Raw genomic sequence first — 27,143 nt, forward strand, 5'->3', positions numbered from 1 at the left:
GGAAGGAAGGAAGGAAGGAAGAAAGAAAGAAAGAAAGAAAGAAAGAAAGAAAGAAAGAAAGAAAGAAAGAAAGAAAGAGAGAAACCCTAGGGGAAAAGGAAAGGGTTTTGCTTTCCCTGTTCAACTTGACTTGGAGCCAGCGCCTTTGGTTCTTGATGGTTCTTGGACAGAGCCGGGTCCCTCAGCTCCACGCGGGGAGTCTCACACTTTGATGAGTGTCTGGTCAAGCTGGCCCCTGACTTGGCCGGAGTTACTGCCTGCTGCCAGTTTCTGGGGAAGTGTTTAGAAGCCCCAGGGATCTTCTTTGCCTTCTGCCATCTGTGGCCACTGGGCTGTGTCTGAGAGTCTGAGAAGAGACAGGTGGCCAGGCTGGCACATCATCCAGACATCTCCTACGGCTGGTCAGTACCATCTCTAAACCAGCTGGCAAAGGCTCCAGAGGGGTGCTTCTCCCAGGCATGTGTTTGTAGCACCACAGAAAGTAGCAAGGCTGGCTCTTGCCAGGGCAGTGTCTTAAGCCACAGATGCAGCCCTGGGCAGTTTTCCTATCTGCCCAAACCCCACCTGCAGCCCCTGCCTGGAGCCTAGGAGGCAGAGCTGCTGGATCTGTCCTCTCTTGAATGCCAAGTTATGCGCTTTGCATAGGGCTTGGCACAGAGTAGGCAGCCAGGAAATATTTACTGAATGACCAAGAGAATGAATGTTCACCCTCCCTTAGAGGAGGTCACCTAGTAGCACTGACTATATTTGGGAGGGTGAGGATCAGATTCCAGAAACAGAGGAGATGGAAGAAAGGGTGAGCAAAGCTCACATGTGTGATCTTCCCAGATTTCATTTTGTCCCTTTAGGATTTGCAGAAAGTCTCCAGGAACTCTAATGTTAGGACAAGTATTGTGATCCAGTTTTCCTAACTCTACTACATCAAGTATCATCTATGGACTGGCACCATCCAAATCATCTAACAGCCCGTTAGAAATGCAGATTCTCAGGCCCTGCCCCAAACCTAATGAATCAGAACCTTCATGTAAACAGGAACCCAGGTGATTCACGTTCATGTTATTGTTGTACAAGTACTGCCTTAAGCAGCTAGTGAGTGAACATAGGACTTCTCACCTGATACAGTTTGGCTGCTGGAGAGTGTGGCTAACTTCATGTGGGGCTTCTGCCTACCCTGATGACTCAAACAAATTATTGAGTCATATATTGTTTGTCTCTCCAGCCCTTGAACACTGTTAGAACAGAGTAAGCATTCAACAAATAAATGTTGAATGATTCTCATGCTCTTTTCTACATTTAGGGTGCTTAGGGTATGCTGGACCTGTGGTTCTGGATATAAATCACAAGGGATTAGAACTTTTGTTCCCAGTAGGGACCCCCGGAAGAACAGCTATTGTCTGATGAGCAATTACTGAGTGCCAGGCCAATGCTTACAAAGTGTGGTTCAAGGCCAAGGGCATCAAGCATGACCAGGTACTTATTAAAAAATGCATATCCTTGGGACTTGCCCCAGACCTGCCCGTTGAGAACCTTTAGGGATAAAGCCTAGAAATCCACGTTTTATTTTTATTTTATTATTTTGTTTTGTTTTATTTTATTTTATTTTATTTTATTTATGTTTATTTATTTTTGAGACCGAGAGAGAGAGAGACAGCACAAGCAGGAAAGGGGCAGAGAGAGAGGGGGACAGAAGATCCAAAGCAGGCTCCACACTGACAGCGGAGAGCCAGATGCGGGGCTCAAACTCATGAACTGAGAGATCATGACCTGAGCCAAAGTCTGACACTTAACCAACTGAGACACCCAGGCACCTGGAAATCCACATTTTAAAAAATTTGAGGGTTGGTGGGGAGTGGCTCCTGGGTGGCTCAGTCAGTTGAGCATTAGACTCTTGATTTCTGCTCAGGTCATGATCTCATGGTTTGTGAGATGAAGCCCTGCGTCAGGTTCCACAGAGCCTGCTTGGAATTCTCTCTCTCCCTCTCTCTCTGCCCCACCCCCTGCCCGTCTCAAAAATAAAATAAATAAAACTTTAAAGAAATTTAAGTTTTATTTCTTTAAGTAATCTCTACACCCAACATGGGACTTGAACTCATGACCCTGAGATCCAGAGTCGCAAACTCTTCTGACTGAGCCAGCCAGGCACTCCCAGAAATCTCCATTTTTAACAAGCATACCAGGCACACTGAAGTTTGGAAATTATTGCATCCCTAATTACAGAGGAGGAAACTTAGGCACACAGAGGTTGTACAAAGTCACAGAGCTGGTGAATGGTGGGGACAGGACTCTATCCTAAGACCATATGAATGTGGAATCCACAGTTTTAGGCATACACTGAAAAAATTGATGCTGGGTCTGACTGTGTGTATTTAGCCATATACATCACTTTGTGTCCACAAAGTTTGTTAGATTATGAACTCTTGTGAAATATTGGAAGGCAGTTAATGTGTTTTCTTTCTCTCAGTTATCTGTAGAATCCATTAAACATGCCTAGTACCTGGAAGACTCTCAATAAAAATCATTTGCATTGAATTCCTACAGATACATGATTATCTATTTCTATAAACATACATATACAGAGGACTTCTCATTTTCAAGTAGAATCTTGGAACAAGGTATAACAACTATAAACTTTCCCACTCTCTCTTGAGCCCACTCAGTCAAACTTTCACTTATGCCAGTGTGTTGATGTGGCTCTTATCAGTATCACCAGTGACTTCAACATGGCTGAAACTAATGATCGTCAGTCTGTATCTAACCTCATTCCTCTTGGTAGCTTTGCACATAGAGCTTTCCTCCCTCCTGAAACACTCTTATCTTGTCTTCTAAGACACTCCTCCTATCTCTCTGGATGCCACTGCTTTCTTTTTACTTTTTTCCCCCAATTAAAAAAAAATTATTTTTATTATTTTTAAATATTTTATTTTTAAGGAATCTCTACACCCAACAGTAGAGCTCAAACACACAAGAGTCCCATGCTCCACTGACTGAGCCAGCCAGGCACCCCTCCCCCAATTTTTTTATTGTGATAAAATACACATAACATAAATTTTACTATCTTAATCATTGTTTTTTAATTTTTTTTAACGTTTATTCATTTTTGAGAGACAGAGAGAGACAGAGCATGAGCGGGGAAGGGGCCGAGAGAGAGGGAGACACAGAATCGGAAGCAGGCTCCAGGCTCTGAGCTGTCAGCACAGAGCCCAACGCGGGGCTCGAACTCACGAACTGCGAGATCATGACCTGAGCCGAAGTCGGATGCTCAACCGACTGAGCCACCCAGGCGCCCCACTATCTTAATCATTTTTAAGTGTACAGTTCAATGATATTAAGTACATTCACACTGTTGTGCAACTGTCACCACCCTCCATCTCCAGAACTCTTTCATCTTGCAAAACTGAAACTGTACCTGTTGAACTATGAGTCCCCATCTGCCCTCCCTGCTCCAGCCCCTGGCAAACACTGTTCTTTCTGTCTCTATGAATTTCATCACTCTAGGTATCTCGCATAAGTGGATCATACAGTATTTATCTTTTTGTGACTGGCTTATTTCCCTTAGCATAAGGACCTAAAGGTGCATCCATGTTGTAGCATGTTGCAGAATTTCCTTCCTTTTTAAGGCTGAATAATATTCCATTCTATGTATATACCACATTTTGCTTTACCCATTCATCCATTAACAGACACTTGGGTTGCTTCCACATTTTAGTTATCGTGGATGATGCTACTATGAACACAAGTACACAAATCTCTTCAAGACCCTGTTTTCAATTCTTTTGAATATATATCCAGAAATGGAATTGCTGGATCATATGGTAATTCTATTTTTAATTTTCTGAGGAATGGCCATACTGTTTTCCACAGTGGCTGTACTATTTTATATTCTCAATGATAGTGCACAAGTGTTCTAATTTCTCCACATCCTTGCCAACCCGTGTTATTTTCTGTTTTTTTTTTTTAAATAGTAGCCATCCTATTGGATGTGAGGTGGTACCGTATTGCACCTTTGATCTGTATTTCCCTAATGGTGAGCAACATTGAGCATCTTTTCATGTGCTTTTTGGCCATTTATATTTCTTCTTTGGAGAAATGTCTGAATATTTCTTTTTTAACAACATCTTACTGATTCCTTTTCATCTTCCAGACCTCTTAACCTTGTAGTGGCCAAGGGCATTGTCCTTGGACTTCTCTTTCTACACTCAATTCCTTAGTGATTTCAAACAGTCTTATAGCTTTAAATACCAGCCACCTGCTGACCCTTCTCAAAAGATACCTTCAGCCCCGAACCTACCTCTGAGCTGAGGCTACCATTTCTAACTGCCTATAGGATGGCTACACTTGGACATCTAATAGGTATCTTAAGCTTACTATGTCTTAATGCTGAGCTCCTTATCCTCCCCCGAATCTACTCCTTCCATAGTCTTCACATATCTTTTAATGGCAATTCTGTTTTTCCACTGGTTCAAGACAAAACTCTAGTCATCCTTGAATTCTTGTTTTCTCATGCCTCATCAACAAATCCTGTCAAAGCTATCTTCATAAAATATATTGACTTTGACCACTTCCCCTGCTACCACTCTAGTGTACTTTAACATCATCTCTTACCTGGTTTATTTCAGTGACCTCCTCACCTGTCTTCCAGCTTCAGCCTTTCCGCTTTCAGTCTGTCCTCCATAGGACAGCAAAGTAACCTGTAAATCCAGTGTCAGATTATGTCACTCCTCAGCTCAAAACCATCTTTAGTACTCCTAGCAAAAGCCAAATTCCTAACAATGGCCTATATCATTTCTTTCTTCTACATGTACACAATAAGCATCTTCCTACCTCAGGACCTCTGCATTTGCTGGAGACCGCAAATGGTGGAGACAGTGGTTTCTTTTACTTTGTGCCAGGGACCCCTATGGCAGTTAGTAATGCCCATGGATTCCTTCTGATTACAGTATCTTTAAATCCATAAAATAAGTTTCATAAATTATAAAGAAAACCAATTATGCTGAAATACAACTCTCAAAATATTTTTAAAATGTGTAATAGAGTAATATATGTGTTTCTTATTAATTCATTAAATTACAAGAGCTAGCAGCATAATTATGAAGTAGTGATAACTGTAATGATATTTTAAGATATTTGCAGCAACTATAATGTGCTATGAAAATATCTGATTTCTACTAGCAACAACATCACAGGTGCTGCTAATAGCACTGTGATTTGCTGTCTGCATTCATAATTGAAGAGCATGCCAAATGTTAATTCGTGAAAATAAAGATAACATTTTTTCCCTATCTGAAGTCAAGACTCTGTGAATTCTATACACAGATCTCTGGAGGAGAGTGTCTGCGGACTCCATGTTAAGAACCCGTGCCTTAGAATGCTCTTCTCCCATAAGCCCTCACAGCTCATTCCTTCACCTCCTTTAATTCAAAAGCCACCTTCTCAGTCAGCTCTTCCCTGAGGACTCTATTTAAATTGCATGCCCACGTTCCCTATCCCCCTTTCCTACTTAATTTTTCTGAACAGCACTTACTCACCTTCAAATATCATATTTCACTTAAAAAAATTGTGCATCTCCTTCCACTAGAAAGTGAATTCCATGGGAGTAGGCATTTTTGTCTGCCACTGTTGTGCTGTGTCCTCAGCCCCTAGAATGGTACCTGGTATACAGGTGGCACTCAGTAAACATTTGTTGAAAAAAAAATGAATAATTACATCTCCTAGAACTTTTATGTTTCTTCTCTTTTTTTTTTCTGCAGTAAGTTCATGATTTGTGAGACTTTTACTAAAGATTAAAGAGTTATAATTATCTCCTTTCCTATTATTCTGTAAACATTATCAAGGTTAACCTTAAACAGTAGCAGAGAGCAGCAGGAATGCAAGGATTCTGATGGAGCTTCCAGTCCTAAACAAGAAGTACCTTCCAAGGACTCCTTAGGGGACCTGTGTCTCACCCAAATTCAGGGAACCACCTTAGAGGCAAAGTGCTACCCATAAAATTCTTTCTTGGTGTTACAGCAGTCAGGCCCCCATCCCCAATCAAACTAATAATTCTCATACCTTTTAATTCTGGCAGCATGGTAAAATGGACAACACATAATCTTGGGGGCATCCAAACCAGGTGCCAACTCTGCCACCACTTCCTAGCTCGTGTGATTGTTGGTGAGTCATGAAACCTTTCTGAATAGATAAAATGGGATTTTTCTGAGGATGAAATGGGATGACTGGCATAGTGCACAGCACAGGAGATGGTCATCTTCGCCCTCTTCCATCTCTCTAGGTCATTTTATAACTGCCTGCCAAGGCTCACAGGATCTTGATGGCTAAGAGGAGGAGCCTGTCCAGTCCTTTCCTGTATGTAAACCCGCTATATCTAGACCCAGAGTGCTTCCTTTGGACTGTGCCACTGTAAATTGGTGCCTCCATTCCCACTTCAGATGTGTGGTTAAGACTGCCATCTGGACCTTGACCATGAAGCCTACCATCTAGCACAGTTTTTTCTCTTCTACTTCTTTTTGCCCTAACTGGGAGATCTTGTATATGTCATCATAGAGGACAAGATAGAAATCATTGTTCTCCAGTATTTCCAGTGTTAAGAGCTTTCAGGGAGCATATTCACCCTTCCAAAACACAAACACCAGGGAAAGTGCTAATGTGCACTGTGCACTCTGAGCCAGGCCCCTGCTTTACACATATAGAATGTATGCAAACATATATACATATATGTATATATACACACGGCTTCAGGAACTCTCCAACCATCCTATTCTATAGAAGAAAGAGACCCAGAGAGATGAATGCGCTTGCCCACATCAAGTAGCTTCTCAACTGCAAAGCCAGGATTTGAATCCAGGTATTTGACCATTTTTGTTACATGCTAACAGCTTGTGACATCTGTTTTCTGGCACTGAGTTTAGGCTTGGGAAAATCCTACCAACTCAGAGCTAGAGTCAGGTCTGGAGGTGGTACCCCAGTTCCTCAGTCTTGCCAAACAAGCCTTCCCAGACTTTGTGAAAGAAGGCCAAGGAAGAGAAACGCTTCTGGGACTCCCTTTGAGCTCATATTTCTTTCTTGTTGCAGAAAGGGCTTATTTCCACATTCACCATCTTCCTCTTTGTTGTGTAGACCATTTAACCCGTCAGAGGATTTGTGCTGTTAGAAGTTTATTATTAGATTTATTTCTCCTATAAGCAAATGTGTTCACAACATTCCATGGGGGAATCTTTTTAAGTGTCACATAAATGTCATCTTATGTAAATTGAGTATTTGTCTTTCCATAGAAGGGGGTGGAAGGGAAAGAAAGGAAGGATAAACAACCTTCAGTCTCGGAGAGGGAAGGCGGTTCCTGTCCCAGTTCACAACTCACCCATGTGCCTTCAAAGCCAAAGGTGAGTTGCAAAAATTATTGGATCATCTTTGAGGGGCAGCCAAAAGGGAGGGGGAAGGAAAAGTTGGCAACGATCTTTGGGGATGTTGAACCAGGTTCCCAGGTCTCCCCAACAAACCCCGCCTGAGACCAGACCACCCTCTCCCCAATTGGGAGCATTGGGAGAAGGCTGCAGCTTGCCCCCGACACCTCCCCATCCAGGAGGCTAGCGCAGCTCCTTCCTCGAGAGAAGGTGAGCACCGCGGGCGCAGCGGGTTGGGTGGGTGTGGCCCGCGGCTCTGGGAACCGACCCAAGGCCCCGCCACCGCCCGCGAGCCGCCCGACAGCCCGCCTGCCTGGCGAGCGCAAGCGCTTCTTCCAGAAACTGCGAGGATCCGAGCGCACTGTTTGTGCACCACAAGGTCAAGTCGGGAAGTGGAGCCGGAGGAGGAGGGGCGAGGAGGCGAAGGGTGGGGAGAGGGGCGCCCCGCTTCCTCGCCAAGTGCCAGCCCTTGGAAGTAGCCCCCTCGGTTTTTAACCCTTTAGGGGGAATGGGAAGGACGAGCTAGGGGGGAAGGGAACACCTCGGGGCAAACTCCTACTGGGGCCGAGACTTGCAGCTACCCACCCACCCATCACTGCGTTCCCCACCCCCCGGAAATGCGGGGCAGAGCTGGGAGCCTGTAGGCACCCGAACGGGGGAGGGGGGCAACGAACCCGAGAGGGACCCTCTCCACGGACGGCCCCTCCTTCCTGAGGTCGCCGGCAATTTCAAGTTTCCCCCGCCCGGGATGTTAGTTTCCATCTGCTGTGGGTGGGGGAGAAGGGACGCGCCCCCTCCCCCAGACTCGCGCGCGTGCCCCTCCCCTCCGCTCCTGCCAGCACTTTCTGCTCACTTCTGGCGCTGCAGAGCGCCACGCGATTTATTCGGTTCGCATTTTTAAACCAGAGATTCGGGAGCAGGGCCTAGGGCGAGGGTCTTCCAGCGCTGGAGCCCCGGGAGGCGGGGTGCTCGGTGCAAACCTCGTTCCCTCCGCGAGTGTCGCCTTCAGGCTGTTATTTGCAAAGAAACGTCTTTTTGACGCAGGGAGAAATGGCAAATTTTAAGTACGTCATTAATATGGCGCCAAAAGATTTTTTTAAGTATAAGCTTGCTTTTTTTTTTTTTTTAAGGTTGCGGGGGGCGCCGCCCGGGTCTGGGGCTCGAAGGGGGCGGGGTGTGAGCAGAAAGTGTGAGAGAGTGGAGGGGCGGGGTATGTGTGTGAGTGTGTGAAGTGTGAGCAGACCTGATGGGACTTGCACGGGCGCAGCCGCCGCTCGGGCCCGGCCCTGGGGACAGGGCGGGCTGGGGGCGCCCCAGAGCCCATGGGGAGTCTGGGCCCGAGGTGCAGGCAGACGGGCAGCCGGGCAGAGCACCCTCCCCGCCCCCCCCCTCCCCCGAGGCCTGCAACCCTACCTGGACCCGCTGCCGGAGCCAAACAACCGGGCGGGGGGTGGGGCGGGAGACGGGGGGGGGTGTCAGGAGTGGAGATCCGAGTGAATAAGAAAAAAGTGGCTACTCCCCCTCCCTCGCTCCTCCCGCCCGCCCCCACCCCACCCCCACCCCAACACATTTTTTTTCTAAAGAGATCACAAGGAAGTCTTGGTTTAAAAAGAAACAGAAACATACACAGGGGGATTGGTGAATGGTGCCGACCGCGGCCATCGCAGTTGGAGGCTATTTTTTTGGGAGGGGGGTGAGTAGCGTCCATGGAGTTACTTTGTGCCCATTCCTAGCGGCAAGGGCTTACGTCCAGCGGGCTGACCGCCCCAGCAGGGGTGCGGGGCCGGGGACGCCGAGGGCCCGGCAGCCTCCCTCGCCGCGACCCCGGATGGATGCGCGCCCCCCGCCCGCCCGCGCCGGCCCCAGGAGCTCCGGGTTTCGGGAGCATCCTTCCAGCGCCGGCCCCCGCCGCGGCGCGTAGTCCAGGGCAGCGCCCCTCAGAAGGGCACCGCGGAGGAAGGTAAGATCCTGCCCCCAGCGATGGGCCCTGCGCATCTCCACGGCGTTATTTTATGTTTTTGCAACAGATCTGCCAGCGCTCCTCGCTCCCTCGCTCGCGCTCTCTCTCTTGCTCGCTCGCTCCCTCTCTCTCCTGCTGGCTGCCTGTTCTAGGAAGCCAGGGCGCGGGGGGGGGGGGGGGGATGCACAGCACCGGGGAGAGAGATTGCGCATGTTGGTCAGTCATGTTTTAAAGAGTACATTGCGGGGAGGCTGAGAGGGGCGCATGCAACAACAACTTTTGGAAGGGTGAGCTTGGCGACCTTCTTTATTAATGACTGCGGCAAAGCGCCCTCGGGCCGGTGAGGGGGCGCGGGCGGGCGGGGGCGCGCCAGGGCTGCAACTTGCCCCGCGGGCTCCGGCCGCGCGGAGGGGCTGCGGCGGGAGACCGCAGCGGAGGGGAGGTCGTTCTGCCGGAGACGGGGGTTCGGAGGACCCAGAGCTATCTGCCCTCCTGTCGCCTTGAGTTTCATTTTGTTGATACGCAGCACGTCCGGCCGCCGAACCGGGCTGAGCCGGTGCACATGACTCCGCGCTGGGCTCACGTGCAGCCGGTCCGGTCCCAGACACCTTCCGGGGGCCACCGCCTCCGCCCTGTCGCCCCCTCTCCGGGCTGGGTGCACGCGGGCGCTGCACGCGGGGGCAGCATGCTCAGCTCCCCGGCGCGGAGGCTCTGCACAAATTAAACAGTGTTTTGGAGGGGCGGGGGACACCCTTTCCAGGTGAGTATGCCGGGTGTGCAGTTCCGGCGTACGGGGCGCGGGCTGGGGTCGGGGGCAGTCTCCCCTCTGGGGCTGCGCGGGAGTCCGGCGGGGGAGAAGCGCTGGGAGAGTGGAAATGTACCGGCTGCGGCCGGAGCGGCGGGTGCGCGCCCGCGGGGCGACGGCAGGGGGCGTGGCCCTTGTTTACCTTCTCCCAAGTCTGCCGGTTCGCGTCCCGCTTCGGGGACGGTACTGCAGTCCCCTGCCCTCCGCCTCGGTCCCTGCGCCCTGGGTGGTACTGGGAAGATGTAAGCAAGTGGCAGTCCCAGCCTGGGACATACACACCTGACCCTCAAATAAGTGACATTGCAGCCCCAGCCCCCACCAAACACCGCTGCAGTCCCTCTCCCGGATCCCGGGCCCCGCCCCGCCCCCGGCAGTGGCATCTTCCCGGCCTCACCTCCTTCCTCCCTCTCTCCCTCTCTCCCTCCCTCCTTCCCACCCACTCGCCTGCGCCTGCGGAGCGGCTCCCGCCCGCTTCCTCCCCGCCTGGGTGCAGACTTGTGGCTCCCTCCGGTCCCTTCCCGCCTATCACTGGGCCTAAGACACTCTCATCTCCAGGCCAAAGGATGAGAGGTCAGCCTCGCGATTCGCAGCTGTTACATCAGAAGGTGGGGATGTCTGCGAAACAGGGAGGAAGGCTTCGCGGTGGCTTCCAGAGGCCCAGGACACCCCCCCCCCCCCCCCCCCACAGAGCTGCCCACTTCCTAAGAGGCTCGGCTCCTCTTACCCGCTTCACCTAAAGACCTCTCCCCGGCCCTGGACGTCAAGTCCGCAGCCCCCGGCCCGAACCGCCCCTTGCCCTTCCTTTGCCTGGGCCAGAGCCCCCCGCAGCCACCTCCGGCTCCTCCTCCCGGCTCCCGCGGTCGGAATCACGCCGGCGCGCCTCCAGCCTGCTGTCCCGCGGACTGCCTCCAGGGGCAGGCTGGAGGCGCGCGCCACCCCCTCCCAATCCCCGTAGCCATCGCCGCGGGCCGGGACGCTTTTTTTTTTTTTTTTTTTTTTTTAAAACCACCTTGGCTGCAGGTCTTATGCCAGGGTTGGTGGGGGCGGGAAGGGCAGTGTTTCCCCTTGCCCTGAGTCAAGGGCACGGTGCACCCGGCGACTGTTGTCTCTGCAGATTTCCAAACCTTGCTCCCGCTTTTAGCAACCCTCGCTCATCTATTGCGGGACATAAAGTTTTACCCAGAGGCTGAGTTTGTAGGGGTCATCAGGAGGCATCTTGTTTGTGCTCAGAGTGGCGCTAAAGGGATTGGGGAGAGACTAAGAGGGCACGGCTGGCTTGCCGCCTTGCCTTTGTTGGAAGGGGGAGGAGCCCTGAGTTTTGAGCCCAAACTAGCTGTCAGGTTGTCCCCTTAACGTTTATGTTTGCAAACTGAATCAGGGTCCCGGGTCCGCCGCCTGGTCCCTCCTCTCACGGTGGCATTGACTCCCTCCCTTCACTGGTAAAATTCCCAGTAGGACATTTGGCAAAAGGGCCATGCAAGGAGCTGCCAACCGGGCCTGGCCCTGTTTCCTGGGTTCCCAGGGTGCTGGCTTCTCCCCTACCCTGACTTCCTCTCTCACCTTAGGGCCCCAAGTGAACGCACCATCCCTCCCATCTCTTCTTCCTCAGGCGGGTTGGGACTTGCAAAGCGATCTAACAAGCAGAGGAGGAAAATAACAACAGAATAACTGTAAGGGGAAGGAATGAGTAATAAAGCCGACCCAGGCAGGGAGGAGGGCTTTCATGTTTAAGAGATGCTATTTGCTTTTTAGGTCACAGGCTGCAAAACAGGCTTTGATCCGAAGTGGGCGAATAATTTATTGAGAAAGTTTGCATGGTAGGGGGAAAAAAAGGGATGTTTGTTTGATCTGGAGCCCTCTCAGTTGTCCCAAGTGCTGTTGGCTGTTGTTTGGAGTGGAAAAGCATTTGGTTCTACAGCAAATGCCTCGCAGAGGGAAGTCCTCGCCCCAGGCAGCAGGACTTGCAGTGAATATTGGTTTTGAAACTGTTTGGCCAAAGGTCTCTCCAGCACTTTTGGAGATGAAGTGTTTAAGGACAAAGTTGTTTGGACTCAGGATGCAGCAAATGTTTCCAGAACATTTCCCATCCAACGTGCTTTTTCTTTCCCTAAATTTCATGGCTAAATGGCCAGTAACATTATTCCAAGAGAGCTTCCACTTGCCTTTCATTGACAGGTGAGGTGGGACTGCTGGTCCCAGCCCCCAGATGTACCCTGGAGTCTTGAGGGTAGATCTCCGACACTGACTACCACATCCTTGACGGGGGCGGGGGTGGGGGGACAGCGGGGAGCAGGGTGCTCTAGTTAACCGGGGTTCCAGGTAACAGGAAGGTAGTTGTCTTACACCCAAGACCCAGTTCAGTGACTTCCAGTGCAAGTTCTTGACAGCTCATCCACCAGGCTCTTTGCAGGCCTTACAGTTAGTTCTGTGTTTAGGTGCTCCAAGGAAAGACCAGGTTGTGAGGAGGTATTCCTGGCGTGCTTTGTGCAGATCCACATAGGATCCTGACCGTGTGGCTTAAAGTTTAGGAACCCAGGAAGGTTCTCAAATAACCCATAGGAATCTGGAGTACTTCAGCCACGCTCTGGGGTTGTAGGCCTGTGCAGGTTAGCCCGGGGGGGGGGGTGGGGGGTGGGGGGTGGTGGTGCATGGTATACCACCTGGAGTCAGAGAGCCTGGGTTCGAATGCTAGCTATGCAGTCACCAACTGTAACAGTGCTCTGTGCCTCACTTTCTTCATCTGTAAGTAGGGTTAGTAACAGTCTGTATCCCATGATTGGTGTATGGATTAAGCAATATATTGCATAAAGAAGATTAAACCCACAGCCAGGCATGTGGTAAGCACTTGATTAGCATTAGCCATTTTTACTATTATTATCAATGATCTGGAGAGGGCCCAAATGCAGCTTTGACCTTTGATCTCTCCCCTTTAGGCTAGGCCAGAGAGCCAGCTCCCTTCTCTGAAGAAGGGACAAGAAGGACCCTGCAGCTGCCAATGGGCAGCCATCTGTGGGACCAAGTGGACTGAGCATTGCCCTCTGAGGTGGAGGGTAGGGTGAGAAGGTGCCGAAGGACAAAGTAGACAAAGCCCCTTTTCATTCTTCCAGGATCCCCTAGGTATGTCCCCAGAACTGGGTTTGGAAGGTCAGTGTGGGCAGCGTGTTCCAGGGAGTTGGGTGCCCTCAGGGACACTTGGAATTGCAAGTGGGCAGTGATGAGCATTGGAGGAGGGTTTAGGCTCCCCTCTGCTTGGAGAAGCAAGTTTGAGGATCTGTGTGTACAAAATCATTTTTTGTAATGGCAATTACTGTCCCTCAGAAGGCATTAAAGTTAATGAGAGATAGGAAAGACTGGGGCTCTGACCCCCGTTTAAAGCTGGTTTAAGAGTGTGCAGCTCTTGTTTTCTGAATGTCTGGCCTTCCCGACACAAGGAGGCTCTGAGGACAGGTTTTCCAGCCGAAATATCATTAAATTGTATTAGCATCTTATTACACACACGCCTAAGCGGTCTGCCTCAGACAGGGAGACTTTTTGTTTCTCTTTGAAAGATTGTGTCTGGAATGGTAAATTGCCTGCTTGAAAGCCGTTTTCCCCCCCTTTTTAAGGAGGAAGACGAAGTCCTGCTGTGTGTGGTGGCGGGCAGGGCAGGCCTGGTGGCCCCCAGAGAGGAGAGGCCGGAGGCCAGGTTGGGGTATTTTAACTGCCCAGGGAGCGGCTGCACTAGCAGGCCTGAAAGGCCCACTGTTCCCAGGGTCAGCTGGAAGGGCGTTAATGGAGGCCCAGGGTGTTTATTTGAGTTTATTTGTGGCGAGGTCTTTAAAGGGGGCTGGCATTGGGCATTGGTGTTTCAAGTCCAGAACCGAGGCCCCCACTAAGACCAATGGCTAGTGCTGCCAAGAAAACATCTGCCACCAAATTGCTGCCCTATTACTGAGTTGACATTGATCATTAGCCAGGAGCCCAACCAAATAAAGCCTCCTGGAAAATGTGTGAGGTTAAGATGGGGAAGGCAGGCTGTGAAAACAGGATGAAATCTTGGCCTGGGGTGTATGTTCCTGCAAGCTGCAAGGCCAGCCAGCTGGGCTCTGTGCACCCCACACTTCTACAGGGAGGGGACAAGAATTCACTCAGCATCCCTGTGTATCAAACCCCTTTTGTGTGCTGGACATAACACCAGCGGGCACTGGAGCTCCAGCAGAGATCCAGACAGACATGCTCCTTCCCCTCTTCTCCAAAGAGGACATTGAACAAGTAGCTCAGCAGACACTAATCATGGTGGATGCTCTGAAGATGTTGAATAACCAGGTTGTGGGTTTTCTTTAGATAAGGTAACTGGCATGAACCTCCTTGACCTTTAAGTTGAAATGTGAAGGATAAAAAGTCAGACATGCATAGACTACTAGAACCTTACAGCAGAGAGTGCAGCTTGTGCACTGGTCCTGAAGCATGGAATATTTGGCTTGTTTCAGGAAATGAAAGGAGACCAGTGTGGCTAGAAAGTGGTGAGGAAGGGGATAGTGGTCCATGTGAACTTGTTGAGGTAGGGAGGGGCCAGATCATGTAGGATATTGTGGTAAAGAGCTTGAATTTTGCCCTTTGATCAGCAGGAAGCCTTTGAAAGATTTTAAATAGGGGTATGACATGATCTGATTTATGTTTCTTTAAAGGTCATTTTGGCTGCTGTGTGGATTCTAGATTGAGGGGTGGAGGGGAGCAACAGTGGAAGGTGGGAGATGAATGAGGAGTCCAGGCAAGAGATGAGACTGGTTTGGACCAGTGTGGTAGCAGCAGAGATGGGGGAAAGTGGATGGATTCACAGTATGTTCTGGGCAGAGAGCCCCCTGGCCTTGCCAGGGGACTACTGTGGGGGCAGAGATTGCACAGAGAGGCTGTGGGAACTCTAGGACACCCACGCTCCCGAAGGAGAGCTTCTGCTCTCTGTCTCCAGGCTGGGGATGGTGTGGGAGGTGCAAAGGGAAGGAAAAGGAGACCCTTTTCAGGGGGTCACCTTTATCCCCAAAAGCAAAACGCCTTGTGACACTGGGGTGTTTTTCCAGAGCAGACCTTGCTTTGGGAGAGATGGGAGGGGCCAGTGGAGAGAGAAAACCAGAGGCCAAGACCAAAGTGTCAGCAGCCCCCCACACACCCCACCTGGATTTCAGCTTTGGGGAAGGAGTCCTCCCTGTCTCCTAGCTGAGTTGGGGGTGGGGAGTCAAGGGACAAAAGGCTGTCCCACAGGGAAGCCCAAGCCTCATTTGGAGCTTCATTAGCCACTAACAGTGGAGGTTCACCTGAGGCAGGGAGACCTTTGGAACAGACTTGGTTCAAAGGAAAGAAACTTCGCTAACAAAAAAAGTAGCTTCCCTCTGAAGCCTAGTTATTATTCCAATTAAGCCACACAAAATCTGCTCCCTTAATAACACCCTACCCAGAAGAATCCTGGGGTGTTTTCACCGAGGGAAGGTTGGACTGGGAGCAGGCTGAGGGTGGGGTGTAGGTCTGAAAGCTGACAGGTTACCTGTTGGTCCTTGGGCAACAGGAAACAGCATCACGAGAAGGGTGTTGGCAATCGAAGAGCCCTGTTATAGGAGTCCTTCCTTGCTGTACATGAGCCCCTCAGGGCGTTGGTAGGAGGACCCCTTACCTGGCCCAGGGTTCTCACGATATGACTAGCACTTATATGGAGAGCCAGCCACTGTGCTTAAGGTTTTACGCTGCTCTCATTTATCCTCACCAGCTGATTCTGGCCCACGGATGTGTTTAGTTTGGCCGTCTCAAAGTGTTTTTAAAAATTCTGAATCAGTTGCCAACATTTGAAGTTCAAGAGACTTCTGTAAAAATCCAGATAGAACCTTATCCTCTGGGAGGTATGTCTTTTCCAAGGTCTCTGGTCTCTTGAGGGGTAAAGCTAGGATTTGAACTCGGCACCCCTGAATCCAGAGCTTCTGCTTTTCTGCTTTGGGAAACGCTGGCTTGGAAGTGCCCTCTTTACTGGAAGTGGAGAGACATGGGCAAGACTTCAGGAGAAAACCAGTGGCTTGCGTTTATAGCACTTATCCTCGCCCTGCCCCACCTGTGAGAGCACTGGGCTGGCAAGATGCAGGCTAGAGTCAGAGCCCTATCGAAGTCATCTTGTCACACTCAGAACCTGGAGGACTGTAAAGATGACAGCTGTGGGTGGCAGAGCATTATTGCCCCATTCAGTCCATGACCCAGGCCATGGGGCTGAAGTCTAAAGGTCAAGGGCATGTGCTCACAAGCTTTACAGTCTTAGGAAAGTCACTTAACCTCTGTGCTTCCTTTTCCTAATCTGCAAAAGGGAAGCAGTCATCATGCCCACTGGCACAGAAGGGCTGTTCTGAGGGTTTCGTGAGGTCCCTGTGTAGCAGGGCATCCCCCTTTTTCTGCCACAATGAGTGTTGAGCTATTTAACCTCCCTGGCACCCATGCCGCCCGTGTCCTCAGACCTCCCCCCTGCACCTCTGCACCCTCTGGAGAGCATGTTGCCTGCACCTTTGGAGCTGGCAGCAAGCAGCCCCAGTGAATGTTTTTGTCATCCTGATCCTACTGTTGGACACTGGAGTGGGGAGAAGCTCCTGGCTAAGGTTAGGTCTGAGGCAGGAGGGTCCTGGCTGGCTCAGAGGTCTGGACAGTCCTGCCCCTGCCCTGGAGAGCTAATGTTCCCTTGTCTCTGCAGGGCCACAATAAGATAAAGGGAAACCCAGGGCTCGGCAGGAACAGACTTGGAGGGGTTGGCAGTGGCAGGCAGCCCATGGGAAGGTGGGGAACCTGGTTGGCCTGCAGCCGGGCTGGGCAGCAGGGGTTTTCTCTCTACTGACACTGGCTCCTTGCCCTTTACTGTGGGCAGTGAGGCAGCCCAGGTTCCAGACTAAGAGGGATGTGGTGGAAAATGCTTTGGGTCCTGAATCCCAGATCTCTTCTCACATTAGGACTCCAGCCACTGACTAGCTGTGAGACCCAAGGCAGGTGAACCAGCCACTTGGTGTGCTCCCCTCCAAAAGGAGTCAAAAGCAAGTTCTGCCACTCTGGGTTCTGCGGGATTCGAGGAAATGGTGGGTGGGAAAGCACTCCCAATAGGCAGGAGCTCACAGGGCACAAAGGCAGCTCAGTGTGGGCTCAGGGATCAGACCACGTGGATTCAAATCCCAGTTCAGCCAGTTACTAGCACAACAAGGTCCTGCACCACTCCAGAAAGGGGAGCCAATAGCTCACAACTTCCGGGTTGTTAGGAACACGAGCTGAGATAATGTTGGTAGAGGAATGAGCTCAGTATGGAGAGCTTCCCTTCTTACCTTGAAGTCAAATACTATAGTTGAGATAAAGTTGATTTGAACTCTAATGTGGAGAAGGACATTGGGGGAGGGAGGGCAGCCCAGCCTAGGACCAGTCACCCTGGGCCTGGTGTGTCTCAGGGACCCAACTTGGAGCCATTCTGCCCCTACCCCTTTTCCACACCCCTCTGGCCACTACTCTCAGGATGTGCCCTTAGTGCTGTGTGAGCTGGCTTGTCTCTAAACTCACATAGCAATGGTCCCTCTGGAAGAATCTTGTTTCCTCTTCCTGCCCCTCCTCGGCACCCTGCAGAACACCAGTTATAACTCGATGGGAGTGGATTCTCTGGAAGGCCTGAGTTGCCTTGAGTGGAAGCTGGGGCTGGGCAGACGCTAATCATTGTTCTGGGGCTGCTGACCCCCTTGCCCTCCTCCCTCTGTCGTCTTTGGCCAGACTCCTGCTCATCTGAGGCTCTGAGCTCAGGAAGTGGGAGATGCAGCCCCCTGCCCCACCCCCAGGAGTCCTGTGGGTGGGTGGGTGGGGAGAGGGCGAGGATGGCTGGGGAGAAGGCTACAGCAGGACCTATTCTCATTCTTCACTGCAGCAGGGGGGAGTATGGGGAGGTAGGTGATCAGGCAATTTTCTGAGAGATTGAGGATTTCCTGTGCCTCCTGTAAATGTAATGGGGCCTGCCTTTTATTGCAGATGGAAGAGAAGAGGCGAAAATACTCCATCAGCAGCGACAACTCTGACACCACTGACAGTAAGGCCTTCCTGCTTGGGGCTCCTACAAGGAAAGCATTTAAATAATTAACAGGCCCACAGGCCCAGATTGGGGGAGGCTGCCCCATGGTCTCCATGTTGACGAAAGCATAAATCAGGCCAGGTCCTTGTGCTCCTACGAAAGTCTCCACACCCTGTGGCCTCCAGAGCCTGGTGTTCTATTCACCCTGTACCCTTTTATCTCCTAGGTCTCAGTCCCATGTGTTTTGATCTGGTTGGAAAAGATCAAATCCCTTCTGGGTGTTTGCATATGCTGCACCTGGCTCCTCAGAACACTTCCCATTCCCTCTGGCCCTTCTGTTAAATCAGGGCCCTGTAGGAAGTCTCTACACAACGGACAGAAAACCTGTTGCTTTTTATTATAATTACCCGATATGAATATCATGTCCTAACGAGCCATAAGCTCCTTGATGAGAGGGGTTATGTTTGGCTCACTGCTGTATCCCCAGCTAGATCCAGCACATAATAGGTGTTAAATAAATGCTTGTCGAGGGAGTTAATGAGGCATCTTGGCAGTAGAATCTCAGAGGTAGACTTGTGTATGGGCTGGGTGTGGAAGCTGGATGTCCTGGGGTCAAGGGAGCCGCAAAGAAAAAGGGGTCAAAGAGAAAAGGGAGCTTAGGGAGCCTCTTCTCAAATTTGGGGGAGGTAAGGGAGGTTTGTATAAGGAGAGAGCTTTTCTCTGGTACCAAAAGGCAGCTCTTCCCAGATGCTGCAGGAACCTGGGCCTGCATGAAATAGCCAAGTAAGGAGTTCTGTTCTGCCCTATGTAGGAGAGGTGCGCTGCCAGGCAGATCCCACCAACAGTGCATGCTGGTGGGAGCCCAGGCTGAGGAAGAGGCTGAACTAACTGCCAGGGAGGCTGGGCCTGGAGCCCTGTAGCTCTAAACCTCAGTCTGTTCATATGTGGTGAGCAACTGGGATTTGGGAGATCTCCAAGGCCCCTTGGAGCTCCTGGAGTTTCACAGCCCCCCAACAGCCTGAAGATAGATGCACCCAAGATGGCCAGTCCATCCCAGCCCCTTCCCTACCTCCAGGTCTTGTTCACTGTCCTTTGGGGTCTGTTTGCTCGCCTTGGCTCTGGTGTCTAACCTGGCCAGCCCTTCCTCCCTGCAGCAGGAGATCACAGCATCCGGCCCTCTGTGGCCACAACCACACTGCCTGTGGCTTGTCTCAGTAGAGCCAAGAAGAACCGCATCCTCCTCTTCTAACTCCATTGCAGACGAAGGAACTCTTGAAGGCCAGGCACCTGCAAGAGTGGCTGTCTGGGCAGCTGCATCACAGTTGGGCAAGGGTACTCCCTTTCCACCAGCCCCCACCACTGTACACCCCCATGGCTGTTGCTCCTTTGACCCTTGGGGTGGAGGTCACAGTCTTTGAGTCCAGTAAGGGTCTTAAACCCTAATGATAATCGCTAATATTTATGGAGGCGGTGGTTTGTGCCAGGGACTGTACTGACACTTTACAGGCATAATACTATTTCATCCTCCCAACAACCTTTTGCCCCCATTTTAGAGAAGAGCAAACTGAGACTCCAAGAGGGTAAGTCATTTGCCCAGGGTGACAAGTTAGGAAATGGGTCTACTTGTAGCGTAGCGTTCTTCCCACCTCCCTTTTGTCCCTCTTTATATCCACTGGGCATCATCCCAGAGTATCTAAACCTGGGGCAGGAATGAAGAGTGGCCACAGAAGGCTTATTCTGGTCCTCCTTCACCAAGGAGGAAGCAGAGGACCAAAGAGGGCAAGGGACTTGTCACGGGTCGTACAGTAAACTAATACTGAGTCCTGGCCACTGCCTTTTATTTCCTAAGTCCCTTATGCTTAGTGAGTAGAGGAGGTATTCATGTCTGCATTCATCATTGATGAAGTCCAGAGCAGGGACAGGTGCTCACAGAGGTTTCCACCTGCTGAACATTCAAGCCAGACCCTTCCTTACAAGCTTCCTATCCTTGGATGTGGGTGGGTGGGTGGTGTTCCCTGCCTTCCAGGGGCCCCTAATGGGCTGTGCTCTCTCTGCAGGTCACGCTACATCTGCATCAAGATGCTCCAAACTGCCCAGCAGCACCAAGTCGGGCTGGCCCCGGCAGAACGAAAAGAAGCCCTCCGAGGTGGGTAGTGACAGGTGTCCAGAGAAAGATGAAGCAGTGGTGGAGAAGCCACAGGAGAAGAGACCTGTGGACGGTTAAGGGAATACAACTCTGCAGATGTATGGGAGAGAGCGTTCCTGGCAGAGGGTCCAGTCACCAGAGCGAGGCCAGAGTGGTTGAGTGGAATGAATGGGAGGAGGGGGTGTGGATGCCAAGCTTTGTAGGATGTTGTAAAAATGTTCCAAGTGAGCTGAGCAAGAAGAGGAGCCTTTCAAGGATCATAAGCAGGGTAATGATATAGCCTGATGTTTTAATAAAAGGCCCCACTGACTGCTGTGAGGAGAAAGGAGGACTCTTTTGCAGTTGTTCAGAAGAAAAGCAGTGGTGGCTGAGAGCTGAGTAGTAGCAGTGGAGAAAGAAGCAGTAGGATTTGGGGTGTTCTGGTGGCTAAGCCAAGGGTGATGGGATGTGCTGATACAGGGGTGACGGCTGTGGTCCTCGGGATCATCTATCCAGTTAGGTCATCTGCTCCTTATTCTTCCTGTTTCACCTGCATTCTAAGTCTTCCTTACTCTGACCTGGGATGTTTCTTGTGGCAGGTAGAGGTGTTTGACTTCTTGAACTGTGGAGAAGAGTGTCAGGGGTGGGTAGTGCTGGACATGCGGGGCCATTGTGATCCTGCTTCTTGTGGCCACTGACAAATCACATCCTAGGGCCACATCACTCTCTTTCAGGTCTTCAGTGCATTGCACTGGGGACAGCAGATGCCCTTGGCCCAGACGCAATTGAAAGAGCATTGAACACCCAAGAAGCAGGGGGTTTGAATCTGGGCCTTAAGAGAGACATTGTTCTGTAGCCTACAGAGTAGCCAGGAGCTGGGCTGAACACTTGACTTTTTTAATCCTTAAAAGTAATTTAGGGTTCTCAATCCTCCTCTTACAGTAAAGAAATTGAGGATCTGTATAGCCAGGACTTGACGCTCTTGAGGCCAGTAGTGCCAAGGGTAGAAGGGCCTAGAGTCTTGAGGCAGAGCTCCTGACATGGAGTGGGGGAGGGTATCTTTGTTCTGAGCCTGGAGTCCTCTCTCCCCACTAACCACAGGGGCATTCATGACTATGGGGGCCAATCCTGAGCAGCAGTAGTTAGCCAGCCCCTAAGATGCAGTGGAGGCATCTTTTGTAGAACCTTGCATTTGAAAAATAACTCCCCAGGTCCTGGAGCTGGCCTAGCCTAGGACTTTTTTATGTTTGGCAGGGGAGGGCAGGTAGTTGAGACCCGATGTCTCCCATCCCCATCCTTTAACTTAGTGTCTTCCTTTGGCCCTGTGGGAGAGGGGTGGAGATGGAAGGAGATACCTCTAGGAATGCCGTGAGGACTGGAACAAGAGGTGGGCAGGGGGATGCTGTTTTGAGATTCTTAGTGCCCTCGTGGACTAGCCCTGCTCAGTGGCTATATGGGATGTGCTCAAGGGCACTGGGACATAAGAGGCAGAGTGTGCTCTAGAGCCCTGGGAGCCTCTGGGGCTGCCTTTCTGCTCCTCCACCCTTATTCCCCACCTGTCCTCCCACCTTCTTCTTAGAGCCACAGGGGCTCCCCAGTGGCTATGGTTGAATTAGTAAAACAATAGCCACCTTTATGTGCCTTCCAAGTACCTAGGAAGCAGGAATTCTCTTCCCGTTTTGGAGATGAGGATTCTGCCTGCCCCTGCTCTCAATGTTGGAGAAGAGTTGGGCAGTTCTGGGGAGCTCCTGGGGCTGGCTGGTTCCCCAGACTCTGCCTACCCTGCTTCCTCCAAGCTCCAGGAGGAGGTGGGGCCATTTCTCAGGGTAGAAATCCCAGGGGCAGGACTGCCATCTCTATCCTGGATAGGCCAGGGGCTGGGAGGAAACAGGTGTCTGCAAAGGCCGAGGGGAAGAGTGATTTGCATGGGGTTGAAAATTCCCCTCCCTCTTGGGTTTTCCAGCGCAGAGCCTTTGAACCTTTCTCCACCTAAAAATAGAGTTAAATCATCAAAAGGCCGTTGATGCCAGGCCTTGCTGGCTACTGGTTGTGCATGGCTCTGGGTTCGAGCCCAGGGGCCTCTGCAGGCAGCTCTGAGGCCTGACTGGCATCACCCGCCCTCAAGTCCTGGGCTCCAGGAGGGCTGAGGAAGTCCTCACTGCCTTGAACTGTCGCCAAGGACAAGCTTTTCCTCCCACAGCAGGCTGGAGTGCAGCCTGTGAGGTTTCCCTTGTCCCCTAAGTGAGGAGGCTGAGCCATAGCCGGCATAAATTCCAAGTGATCGTGGGGCCGAGAGGAAACCATCAGTGAAAGCTTCCAAATTATTTGGCTCATGAGAAGGCAGAGATGAAAAGCAACAATTTGGCGACAGATAACGTTAACACTAAATCTCCTCTCTGGGCTGTTCCCCTCTCTTTCTGTGAATGGGTTGGAGAGGCGGGCCTTTAGAGTCTGCTGGGCCTGGGGACCAAGGGCTTTGGTCGCCCTGGTGAAAGGGGATCTGGGAGTCCCAACTTTACAGTACTCTAAAGTAAGACACCTGTGGGGTAGTTGTCAGTCTGGCCCAAGGTCCCAGCCACAATGTTTGCAAATGGATGTGCATGGTGCATTCCCCTCCCTGGTGGGGAACCCTTGGTTCCCTTTGTCTCTTCATCTCTGAATGTGGACAGTGATGGCATGGGGGATTTGAGGGCCAGGAGTATATAGCATAGCAGCAGTACCAACACCTAGTTAAGCCAAAAGCCACAGAAAGGGCTGGGCTTGGGTTTATGCCAGATGGGCGACTGCCCCTGTGATGACCTGCCAGGGGCTGCCCTTCCCAGTGCACCCGAAGGTATAAATCTCAGAGCCCCATCTACACTGGAGTAAGGTGCTGTAGGGCAGAAAAAAGTGTTCGGATCAGGAGTCAGGACCCTGGACAGGGCTGAGGCCTTGAGACCCAGCTTCCCCTCTGGCCTGTAACCAGTGGGTGGCCTCCCTCAGCCAGAGTGGGGGGGTGGGGGGGAGTACAGGTCTCAGTACTGGACAGGCCCTGGGATTCTTGAGAGGCTGGATTTTTGGTAAAAGTGAACCAAGTCTGAAGTTGGCCCCTTTGGTAGTAGAAGGAAAAGGTAGTGTTGACCCCAAGGACACAGGCTGCCCCCTTCCTCTGTTCTGCCTGCCTATAGGATCCCAACAAAGCTGAGATTTGTCGCTTAAGGCTTAAGTCCTGAAGGAGTAGAAGGGATTAGCCTGCCCTGGGAAGGTGGTACTAGTGTATAAACCATGCTGAGGCCTTGGATTTCTGGCCTGGCTTGTCTGACCAGATGGTATAACCATTATTGGTACTTAACACTTTGTGGGGCCTATTTCTGAGAATCTGATGGAATCCCAAAGATTATTCTTTTAAATATTAATACCAGGCCCCCATCCCATCCCACCTCACCCCCAGGAATTCTGACTTAAATGGCCTGGAGTGTAGTCCCAAGTATCTGTTATTTTTTAAAGCCCTTTTGTTGGTCTACTGCCACAGACCTTTCTCCTTAATTTACTAAGACAGGAGGTCCTGGCTTGATCCTTCCTGGAAGGACCCTGAGGTTGAAGGAGGAAGAGGAGGCTTTCCAGCCTGTTTCAGTGAACTAAGCAAAAGCAGGGAGTGTGGTTGAGGGCAGGCCCCCAGCTGACCCCTACTCACATAGTGGCCAGGGGGACAGACAGGTTTCCATCGCCCTGGCCGAGCTATGAAGGAGTTCTGGAGGAGAAATGAGGCCAGCCCCCTAGGTTGGAGGCTGCTGTTTGAGGCTGTGTCTTCCTCAGGCCTGGGCAGAAAGGTAGAAGGAAGGGCAGGCCGAGTGGTGGGGTTTCCCCTCCAGACAGGGTTTTCAGGAAGTCTGAGTCCCCGGAAATCAGCCAGTGGGCAGGGACATGGGTCTCCAGGACCCAAGAGCTACTGATAATGATTAAACTCAGCAAGCACTTGAGAACGCCTGATAGGCCCAGCTGGGTGCTAGGGGTACAGAAAATGCAGGCCCTGTCCCTGGGGAACTGGTCCTTTGACTGGCAGCAGGATGCAGGTGCTACACAGGAAAGTGTCCGTTATGGGAGGTGCAGCCAGCTTTGCCACTGAGGAGCTCTGTGACTTTGGGCAAGTGACTCTATCTCCCTGAGCCTGCAGGTCGTTATCTGTAGAGCCCTGCCATGGAGTTTCTGTTCAGTAGATAGGACTGTCCTTTGCTGAGGCCTCTGAAGCCTGAAGGTGGAGGAGATCCCAGAAATAAGTGGAGGTAAAACTGGCCTCCCTGGGGTCAAAGCCTTGATGGTCCCAGAACAGGGTAGGTAGGAGTTGGGACCTGACCGTCAGCTTCCTTTGCATGCCCTGGTGACAAATCAGTATATCCCTAGAGGAGAGAATAGGGCCTCTCTGCGGGTTCCACAGGGGCCCTTCACCAATGCTCAGCTTCTTGCCCTAGGGGAAGAAGGGGCATGCTAGAAAAAAGTGATTCTTGTGAACAGTTTCTGTCACCACTGAGGTGTCTGCCAGCACCAGTGTCCGTGAAAGTTCCTATAGAAGTCTCCCCCACCCCTTCTGAAAAAGCAGCAAGTGAAGAGCAAGGATGAAGTTTATTGGCTTGACCTGTTGTTTCTAAAAATGGGACCCTTCAACCTTGGGTGAAGGCACGGGTAGCCAGAATGTATTGCTGAGATGCAAAACCACAGGATAAATAAGATGTTTTCCTGGAGGAGTACAGGTGCTATGCAGATGTTTGAAATGACAGATTTTATATTAAAACAGTGATGGCATATATTGTAACAAAATGCCCATAATCTTGAGAGGTCAAACAGGAGAAATCGAAAAAGGTTTCATGTTTGCCCTGTGGTCTTAAGCTATGTTTATAGCCAGCGGCTCCTCTGCCGCCCCATGAGGCAGTAAGGCAGCCAGGCGGGCGATGAAGGGGAGCCCTTCCACTGGGTTAAGTGCCTACTTTCTGAGACTCTCGCCGCCTTCCTCTGGGGTAGGGGGCAGAATCCACTTCTAGTATAGTTGGAAACACCACTGCTCCTGCCAGCTGGAAATTCCTCCTGGCCTCTGGGGCTTCTCTTGCAAAAGAAATGTGTGTAATAAATTCTTTAAAGAGCAGGAAGTGCTGTTATCCTTGTGAAAGAGAAAGAGGGTGTGTGTGACAGAGACAGAGACAGAGAGAGAGGAGGGGGGAGAAGTGTCTGACCAAATTAACCTAGTGGTAGCTTGGATGGGGCTGGGCAGAGTGTGGCTACACTCAGAGTGCTTCTCTGATGTTTTATGCCTAATTTAAGTTTGTTCTTGGCTTGAGATATTTTTATCGTGTTCCAGCCCAAGAAAGAGTTCTTTTTTTTTTCTCATATCAAAGTATCCTATTTATTTCAATGGCAAATATAAAGGAATTAAACTACATACTAATAAAAATATTTAATTGTTAAAAATTCAAACAAAAATTCCCAAAAAAGTAGTAAAGCCAAGGAAATACCCTCATCAATTAATCTCAAAACTTCACTGTAGAAGTAGTCTAAAAAATTTTCATTGCAAAAACGCTCATATAATGTTATCTACTATTATCAGTATTATCGCTAATTACCACTTGACTACATTTTATATCATCTAGTCTAGCACAAGAAGAAAAGTTATTGAAGATCAAAACACATGCATATGCTTCTTCAATATCAAAGTATTATCTGTATTATTAGGAACTTTAGGTTTATAAGCAAAGGGTTCTGATCAAATAAACTGACCCAAAGAGTCTTAACAATCCCCTCAGCCTATGAACTGGTCTTCTTTCTGACTCTAGGCCCTGGCCTCTCTTTTCTTAGAGCATTTTCTTTTTTTTTTAAATTAATTAATTAACTAATTAATTATTTTTAATTTTATTTTTTAAAATTTACATCCAAATTAGTTAGCATATAGTGCAACAATTATTTCAGGGGTGGATTCCTTAGTGCCCTAAGCCCTAAATTCCTTAGTGCCCATTTAGCCCATCCCCCCTCCCACAACCCAACCAGTAACCTTCAGTTTGTTCTCTATATTTATGAGTCTCTTCTGTTTTGTCCCCCTCCCTGTTTTTATACTATTTTTGCTTCCCTTCCCTTATGTTCATCTGTTTTGTCTCTTAAAGTCCTCATATGAGTGAAGTCATGATTTTTGTCTTTCTCTGACTAATTTCACTTAGCATAATACCCTCTAGTTCCATCCACGTAGTTGCAAATGGCAAGATGTCGTTCTTTTTGATTTCCGAGTAATACTCCATTGTATATATATATCACATCTTCTTTATCCATTCATGCATCGATGGACATTTGGGCTCTTTCCATACTTTGGCTATTGTTGATAGTGCTGCTATAAACATGGGGGTGCATGTGTCCCTTCGACACAGCACACCTGTATCCCGTGGGAAAATGCCTAGTAGTGCAATTGCTGGGTCGTAGGGCACTTCTATTTTTAGTTTTTTGAGGAACCTCCACACTGTTTTCCAGAGTGGCTGCACCAGCTTGCATTCCCAAAGAAAAAGTTCTTAAAAGAAGAAATATCTGACTGGTTCCTTGGCAGTATTGCAGTGATTAAAGTACAATGCAGGCCTCAAATGAGTGCTTTACTTCTTTGAGTCTCAGTTTCTCTGTCTGTAAAATGGGGATAATATGAATTAGGTGAGGTTAAGCGCGCGCGTGCGCGCGCGCGCGCGTGTGTGTGTGTGTGTGTGTATGTATATATCATGTACAAAAAGCATTTAGCATGCACCTTGTTTTAACAGGACAATGACTTTTCAACATTAGCTATTGTTTCTAAAGAGATGAAGTGCTCAGAAAAAGCA

The 27,143-nt window shown here is 50.3% G+C and overlaps 2 protein-coding genes across 17 annotated transcripts in view; one reads left to right on the forward strand and one right to left on the reverse strand.

Moving 5' to 3' along the window:
- Positions 1–27,143, forward strand: part of JADE2 (jade family PHD finger 2) — a 114,589-nt gene that overhangs the window by 53,032 nt on the left and 34,414 nt on the right. For 2 of the 13 annotated variants that reach the window (XM_027076665.2, XM_027076674.2), the window contains exons 1-4: positions 9,217–9,357; positions 13,096–13,279; positions 18,161–18,218; positions 20,258–20,346. In XM_027076665.2, the coding sequence (XP_026932466.1) occupies positions 18,161–18,218; positions 20,258–20,346 (147 nt within the window). In that variant the 5' untranslated portion in view covers positions 9,217–9,357; positions 13,096–13,279. Of the gene's footprint in view, positions 1–7,271; positions 7,377–7,713; positions 7,777–9,216; positions 9,358–9,527; positions 9,645–12,818; positions 13,000–13,095; positions 13,280–18,160; positions 18,219–19,354; positions 19,533–20,257; positions 20,347–27,143 lie in introns of those variants that run through there. The other 11 variants (XM_053221031.1, XM_027076664.2, XM_053221037.1 and 8 more) reach the window with 10 other exon arrangements.
- Positions 14–11,061, reverse strand: LOC106989168 (uncharacterized). 4 transcript variants are annotated; one of them, XR_008297771.1, is made up of 4 exons: positions 10,887–11,038; positions 10,305–10,777; positions 6,049–10,068; positions 14–4,688 (listed from the first exon to the last, which is right to left on the reverse strand). XR_008297771.1 is itself a non-coding variant. In XM_053221097.1 (3 exons), exons 2-3 carry the CDS (start codon positions 10,540–10,542, stop codon positions 9,575–9,577), a joined length of 732 nt encoding a protein of 243 aa, XP_053077072.1. In that variant the 5' UTR covers positions 10,543–10,777; positions 10,995–11,061. The 4 variants fall into 4 exon arrangements, 3 of the variants coding, with proteins under 3 accessions (XP_053077072.1, XP_053077069.1, XP_053077074.1); XM_053221097.1 differs by lacking the exon at positions 14–4,688 and having other exon boundaries at positions 9,575–10,068; positions 10,995–11,061; XM_053221094.1 differs by lacking the exon at positions 14–4,688 and having other exon boundaries at positions 9,575–10,068; positions 10,887–11,037.

This window comes from Acinonyx jubatus, chromosome A1 (genome assembly GCF_027475565.1).
Source record: "Acinonyx jubatus isolate Ajub_Pintada_27869175 chromosome A1, VMU_Ajub_asm_v1.0, whole genome shotgun sequence".
Taxonomy (NCBI): domain Eukaryota; kingdom Metazoa; phylum Chordata; class Mammalia; order Carnivora; family Felidae; genus Acinonyx; species Acinonyx jubatus.